The sequence below is a fragment of the Telopea speciosissima genome, chromosome 9, assembly GCF_018873765.1.
Source record: "Telopea speciosissima isolate NSW1024214 ecotype Mountain lineage chromosome 9, Tspe_v1, whole genome shotgun sequence".
NCBI classification, from domain to species: Eukaryota; Viridiplantae; Streptophyta; class Magnoliopsida; order Proteales; family Proteaceae; genus Telopea; species Telopea speciosissima.
This window is the reverse complement of record NC_057924.1, coordinates 42,145,089-42,153,201: the sequence shown is the minus strand read 5'-3', so window position 1 is coordinate 42,153,201 and position 8,113 is coordinate 42,145,089. Positions and strand designations below refer to the sequence as shown.

The 8,113-nt window shown below is 42.7% G+C and overlaps 1 protein-coding gene across 1 annotated transcript; it reads right to left on the bottom strand.

The window, feature by feature from the left end:
- Positions 1-6,119: 6,119 nt before the first annotated feature.
- On the bottom strand, positions 6,120-7,679 carry LOC122638919. Its single transcript, XM_043831768.1, has one exon. The coding sequence runs from the start codon at positions 7,677-7,679 to the stop codon at positions 6,120-6,122; it is 1,560 nt and encodes a 519-aa protein (XP_043687703.1).
- Between the last annotated feature and the right edge of the window lie 434 nt (positions 7,680-8,113).

Below are 8,113 nucleotides of genomic sequence, written 5' to 3'. Positions count from 1 at the left end.
TCCATCCACACTGATTGGGGAGGAGAATATAGGTCCTTAAAGTCCTATTTTCAGAACTTTGGCATTCTCCATTGTGTCTCCGCTCCACACACCCATGAACAACAAGGATTTGTGGAGCGGCGACACCGCCATATTGTCAAAACGGGCCTTACTCTCCTCGCCCATACCTCTGTTCCACAACGGTACTGGCACTTTGCATTCGAAACAGCTGTCTACTTAATTAATTGGATGCCCTCTCGTGTGTCTCATAATGTGTCTCCATTTCAACTCCTTCACCATATATTGCCGGATTACACTTTCCCACGCATTTTTGGTTGTCTTTGTTATCCATTTTTGTGCCCATACAATCATCTCAAGATGGACTACCGGTCCACTCCATGTGTCTTCCTAGGTTATAGTCATCCCATGCCACTTATAGATGTCTGAATGTTGCCACAAATCGTTTTTACATTGCCCGTTATATCAAGTTTGACGAATCCAAATTCCCTTTTTCCTCTCCATCAATTTCGGGTCCTACCCTTCCTCTCCCACCTTCCTCACACTCCCCTTGGGCGGCAGCTCCCCTCCATACTCCCATTAAAACCACTGGTGTCATTCACCACGTCACACCGCCTCCCTCCCCATTACCCTCACCTTTATTACCTACTATACAACATTTGGCACCATCGGCTTCACCCCCACACTCATCCTAATCGATGCATCCCCAAGAATTGGCACCATTACCATCACTAGAAACTCCTCAGGCCTTACCAAACCTGATGCAAGAACCCACCCATTCTCATACCCATTTACCCCAACCCTCCTCTCCTTCTCCCACTACTAGCCCTCCCAGGCGTACTCGTCCTATATGTGATTTTTACACCTCCCCCCCTCCCAATATAAACCCACCATCACCTCCCTCACCACCTCCTCAAAAGTTACATTCCATGAATCTCTGCCCTCACCCTGGTGCTCTCACTGCCACCACTACACCCATCGAGGAACCCACTTGTTTCGCTCAAGCAAATAAATCTCCCATGTGGCGGGCTGCCATGACTGAAGAACTAAATGCCTTGATCAGGAATGGCATATGATCCCTTGTACCCAGGGAATCTCATACGAATTTAGTTGATTGCAAATGGATTTACAGAATCAACAGGAAATCTAATGGTTCTTTAGAACGGTTCAAGGCCCCGTCTTGTGGCCAAGGGGTTTCACCAAAAGGAGGGTCTTGATTACTCTGAGACATTCAGCCCGGTTGTGAAGCCTACCACAGTTTGTGCTATTCTTGCCATTGCCGTTTCATTTGGGTGGCCCATACGGCAATTGGACGTCAATAATGCCTTCCTCCATGGCCATCTTACTGAAGAAGTATACATGGAACAACCTCCTAGCTTTGTTGACCCTTCCATGCCACACCATGTTTGTAAGTTACATCGATCTTTATATGGCCTCAAACAGGCACCCAAAGCATGGTTCATCGTTTATCAACTTTCTTACAGACCTTGGGGTTTACTGCTTCCCGCATTGATCCGTCCCTCTTCATCTACAAGCAAGAGGGTGTTATTCTTTATTTGTTGATTTATTCGATGATAACTTGGTCACTAGTAATAGCCCCTCCAGTATTACTCACATTTTGAGGAAACTTGCCAAAGAATTTTCCCTTAAAGATTTGGGGCCACTACACTTCTTTTTGGGGATTGAAGCCATACCTCACTCCAAGGGTCTTCTACTCTCCCAAGGGCGCTACATTCAGGACATTCTTAATCTTGCAGGAATGAATGTAAACCGATTCTCACCCTAATAGCAACTACATCGTCGGCATCTGATCCAGGGGGTGCCGCTATGACTGATCCCACCAAGTACAGACTGGTTGTGGGGGCCCTGCAATATGTTACTCTCACCCGACCTGATGTCCCCTTTGCTATTAATCGGGTTTGTCAACATATGCATAGTCCAACTGAAACTCATTGGTCTCAAGTGAAATGAATTCTGTGCTATCTCAAGGCGACTTCCACTCATGGGTTATTACTTGAGAAAGCCACGAAGCTTACATTGCAGGCATTCTCTGATGCCGACTAGGCCGGTAGTGATTCTGGCAGGCGCTCCACTGGGGGCTATGCTATTTTCCTTGGTCCAAACTTAATTTCATGGACATCCAGAAAATAGAAGACTGTGGCACAGTCCTCCATGGAATAAGAGTATAAAGCTCTAGCAGATGCCTTCGCCGAATTGATTTGGTTGGAGACTTTGTTCAAGGAATTGCATTTTCCCCTCTGCAGCCCTCCCATTCTATGGTGTGACAACTTGGGGGCTACCTACTTGACAGCCAACCCAGTGTTTCATGCATGTACCAAACACATCAAGATCGATTTTCATTTTGTCCGTGAACGGGTTGCCCAGTGTCAACTATCGGTACAGTTCATTGGGCAATTTTCACATAAAATATTGGAATATTAATTTTTGAGCATCATATATGTAATGATGACCATGGTTATGGGATTTAAAAATTATATGCATTAGATGTATGTGTGTGCTAGGCATGGCATGGATGTGATTTTATATGTAATTTCCTTTTTATCCTCCAGGCAGTCCAATTTTGGTGGACTGGTTTCCTGTTATGTAATTTTAATTATTTGAAAAGAATTGTAATATTTTTTTGGGAATTAGTTTAAATTTATTCATTGTAACCACTTGGAGACCATTGTGGATCATGGATCATGGATCATGGATCATAGATCGTGGATTGTGAATCGTGGATCAAGGATCTTGTCGGTTTGTTGGAGAGAAGATTGAAGGATGGACTTGCTCACTTGGAGTGTCCAAATTTATTACAGTTTTGGAATTTTTCTGTAATAGATAGTTGTATATGTATTATCACACTATAATTGCCATGAGTGGGAGTGACATATGAGGCTATGATTGCTCCCATCCATCTTTTAATCAAAGTGAGTTTGTCTTGGTTATGAACTCATGTTGATTAGAGATACTATCCCATAACCATTGGTGTTTATATGTTTATAGTTTTCCCTAGATGGATGTGCTATTGTGTTTTTACATTGGATGTATGTTTGTGGTTGATATGCGTTCCCATTTTCCCTCATTTTCAATACAAGTGTGGTATGGGAAACCCTGGTTGGTGGGATTCTCATGGCCTCCCTTAGTTGGTGAGTGAAGAAATTTCATTGATCCACCTTTGTAGATGCCGATAGGATAATATTTAGGTGAATTGGTGAAATTGTCTGCACTCATCTCACATGTGATAGGTAGAGAATGTGGTCAGTGGCATATGTACTGTGATAATAGGCATTAACCCACAAACACCATAGTTCCCGCCAAAATTAAGGGTAAACACTTGACTTGAGTGTGTGTCAGCCGATAGGAATGGGCATGACACTCAGGTGGCCAAATCATATTGAAAGTCTAAGTGACGGACAGAATAGTCCACCCAACCAAGATGCGAATGATGAACTCCGATAGGCTAAGTCAGGAGCATGAGGGTTGGTGGTTTCCAATTCATGCCCTATAAGTTAGAGGGAAGCTTGGGGTGTGATTGACCATTGATTGTTCTTACCCCAGTTATTTCAATGGTTATAGATCATGCTAATTATTATTTTGTACATCATATAGATTTTAAAAATGTCAACTCAAATGAACTATGCCGCCCTTATCAAAGACCATATTTTGACCGGCCCTAACTATGTTGACTGGAGGAGGAACATCAAGTTACTCCTGTCTGCAGAAAGTCTAATGTCTATCCTGGATGAAGAAGAGCCTGAATTACCTAATGAGGAGAACTCAGATTCTAAGCCGTCCTATGAGTTATTTCAACAGAAAAACTCTAAGGCAAAACTCCTCGTGTTGAGTTCTCTGGAGAAGACCATCGCTGATTCGGTCAAGGATCTGTACTTGACCAAGGACATACCAGTAAGTGATTTCAAACAAAGCAAACAAAGCAGCGTAGTAAGTGATTTCAAACAAAGCAGCATTGCACTCAGATTATAGTACTAGGCTAGTTTGTAACCAGATCTTGCCTTTAAAGCTTACAATATGAAGTATATATAGGCACACAAACACGAATCTTCGGACTTAACAACATCAGAAGTCCGGAAATTATTACAACGCTAGGCACAATAGCCAATAAAGTTACTTACAATCCACACCACATGATTAAAGTCTCACACAAAAGCAAAAGTAAAAAGCAAACAACATCCATCAACTGTCCATCAATCTGTATCATATCTTGACGAAGAATCCATAGGAGTAAAGAGAAGATATTGGTCCACCTCGTGCTCAGCATTTGCCATCATGATGCGATGTATCACGGGGTATCGCAGGACAGAGTGATTTACGTCCTAAGCAGTATAAGTGGTGTTGATGAGAACATCTGGTATAGTGGCAAGGTCCACATGATTTTCTTGGTACATGGTTCTCATGAATGGTATCCATCTTTCTCGAGATTCGGCATCATCATCTCTATGATAAAAAAGATTGGTAGTGATAGTACTTATGATGGAGAAGGTGGGGTCATAAGTAAAAAGATGGTGGTTCAGGATTGGGGGTTCAACCAGAGTAGGGTGAATGTGATCAACGGGGCGGTGAAAGAGAATGGTGACATAGAATTGATCTCTGGGTAGGTCTGATAGAAGACTGATCCAGTGGGGGATTGGGGTAAAGAGTTGGAGGAATCTGGAAAAATGAGAAGGAACTGCAGGACGAATGAACCGGTGGTTGAGATCTAGAAGGTAACCGATATGTGGTGGTGGTTTGTCTGAGGTAATGGAGAAGGGCATGGGTGAAAAAACACATAGCAATTTTATGGACAACAAGAAGGTAACAGAAAAATGCTACGTATTCAGTATTAAAATTGTAGAAGTAGGTCATGGTAAAAAGGGTAAGGTAAGGGTAGTCAGGGTGACAGGCTTGCCAATCATAGAGAAGTCCTTTTCTAGAAATAAGTACAGCTAACATGTTCTGATAGGTTTGGGTGCTGTAATTGACCATGGCTCTTCCTAAGATATCTGAGTAGATTTTAGGGGGAAGAGTAGGGAGGAGGGAGGTAAGGTCGGGTAGAGGAAGCTGGGAAGGACCTGGGTCTTGGGGTGGCTGAGATGGGCTAGGGTCTGTGGGCCAGAGAGGCATGCACAGAATGGGTATAGAAGAGTGGATAGGTGTTTTCGTTCTGGTTCTGGATAGGAAGTCTGCCAACACATTTTCTCTGCCTTTGATATGTTTGACCTAGAAGGACCATTGAGAAAACCATCGAGCCCAACGGAGGAGTTGTGGTTCTGGGAGAACCTTCTTCCTAAATTGTAACATTCACTGGAAAGATGACATATCCATTTCCACTTGAAAAGTATGACCAATGAGATAGAATTGGAATTTTTCAATGCCACGCCGAACTACCAATATTTCCTTGAAAGTGGAATGGTAATGTTTTTCGGAGGGCTTGAATTGGGCACTTTTATAACCACAGACTTGTCTTTTGCCATCAATCTCCTCGAGAAGTACTGCTGCCCATTGTGTATCACTTGCATCAGTCTGAAGGATACGTAGACCATTGGTGGGGATATGAAGAGATGAAAGATGGTCTGTAAGCCTTTTAAGAGTCTGAACAGCTTTGGTATGCACATTGGACCAAGGAGGAGGATTCTTCTTGAGGAGTTTGTACAGAGGTCCTGTATATGATGTCTGTTGTGGAATGAATTCAGCTATGTAATTCACAATTCCTAAGAACTGTTGAAGTTGAGATGTAGTAAGAGGGCCATCTGTGAATTGAAGGAGTGATTTGCCAATGTGAGGCTGAAGTTGGTACTTTCCCTTATGGATAGTGACACCAAGGAAGTCAATAGTATTGGTGCCAATTTCCATCTTCTTGGGGAAGAGCATAATTCCATGTTGGACTGTGAGATCATAAAACTGGGAGAGAAGCTTGTGATGTTCATCGGCTGTCTTGGAGAATAATAAGATATCATCAATATAAATGAGAGCCTGTTGCTGGATGGGAGAATAGATCTTCATCATAGCTTTCTGGAATAAAGAAGGGGCCACTGTGAGACCAAATGGCATGACATTCCAATGGAAGTGAAAACCAGGGATGCAGAATCCTGTCTTGGTCTGTCATCAGGATGAATACCAAGCTACCAAAATCTTGCTTTAAGATCAAATTTACTGAAAATAGTGGCTGTTGAGAGCTGTAACATCAAAGCTGGACGAGTTGGTAATGGAAACTTATCATCTGCCAGAAAAGCATTAAGGGGCTGATAATTGATCACAAGCCGTAGTTTACCACGAGTCTGCTCTGCTCTTTTATTAACATAAAATGCTTCACATGCCCATGGGGATGATGTGGGTTCAATCAATCCTTGGGTTTGTAAGAGGGTAACTTCCTCTTGAGCAAGAGCTAGATGATGTGGATTCATTCCAGAATGGCTGGCTTTAGTAGCATTGACATCTTCATTTTTCTTGAATGGGAGCCTGATAAAAAATTGAGAATTTTGCCATAGGGGATGATCACACTTAGCAAGGAACTCAGTGTGAGAATCAGCACAACATTTAGAAATCAATAGCTGCTTGATATTTGCCAAAGGGGTGAGAGAAAAAAGGCTGGGGGTTGTGGTCCATGGAAGAAACTGTTTCTTGTAGGTAAGACCTTGGGAACTCCATTGGAGATTACGAAACTTGGTGAGGAGATCGAATCCACTGAGGGCATCACGACCTGGGAGGGAGGAACCTAAAACTCTATGGCTGACTATTAAAGTGGGTAATATTTTAAACTTGATGGGTTCTTTGGAGATTAAATCTACAAAAAAGGTTTTTCCATCTGCCGCAGTAAAATATTGCTTGTGAGATCTCCAACAGCAAGGGGGTAGAACATGAGGGGCTAGAATAGTCATGGTAGCACCTGTGTCAAAATAACCAATAACTTTGACAGGGTGATCCCATGCAGACGGGAAGATATACAAAGGGGCCAATGGAAGGGTAATTTTTTGGGTAGATGGGCATAGGGGCAAAGGGGTCTGAGAAAGAGGGTAGACGGGATCAAATCCGTCGGACATGCTGGATATGGTGTCAAGGCCAGATTCGGAATCTGAGTTGCAATATTCCAGAGCAAAGAGAAGATCTGAAGAAAATTCATCATCGATAGAGTACAAAGACTCTATATCAGCATCTTTATCATCTGCAGCATCAAACTGAGTTAGCATATGAATGAGCTTGGCTTTCTTCTGCTTGTCTGGGCAACTTTTTGCAAAATGACCTTTCTTGCCACAAGAGAAGCATCTATCAGATGTTTTACCACAGAATTTCTTTCTTTTGAAATAGCGGTAGTGCTTGCCTTTGCCTTGACGTCTGGAAGAACCCAAATGCTTATGCTTATGTGGATGAAACTTGTGCTTGGGAAGGCAGGTGAAATGGGATTTCTTTTTGGTTGGACAATGGCAAGATTGATCCTTGCATTTGATCTTGAGATAGGAGGTATCACAAGTATCCTTCAGCTTTTCTGTGGTTTTCTCCCATGTCTTGAAAAATTGCTGCTGGTTGCACAATCTTTGGAGAGCAGTCTGAATTTCTTGATACAGGCGGCCAAGAGTCACCTGTTGGAGCTGGAGGCCTTGAGTGTGCAAGTGTTTGACAGCCTTGTTACCCAATGGTTCTGGGAACGAGTTAAGGAAGACTTGTTTCATAATCACATCATCCATTCCGCCAGGAATATAAAACCTATCCATCATTCTTATAAAATGTTTTTCCAAGTCAGACTACTGGAAAGAGCAACACTTCATCTGAAAATATTCTTCACGAGCTTTTACCCGGTTGTTCTCAAGAGCGCCAATGAACTCATTGTATAGCTGGAGAACAAATTCATCAATACCGAGTTGTACCCACTGCATCTGTCTATATGGATCCAATGATATATACCATTCTCTGAGGGTACCATGAGTTCTTGCTAGGAATTTGGTAATGGCTGCTCTTGGAGTCATGCCTTCTTGGAGTAATTCTGCAGCTAACTAGGCATGGAATTCTGAGATCTTGTTTGGCCATTTATAGAATGGAATGCCATCTAATGTGAATAGTTATTTAGGGTCCTGGTTTTGGAAGGGCTGAAAATCTGGTAAGGGAGCCTGCATTGGCGAAG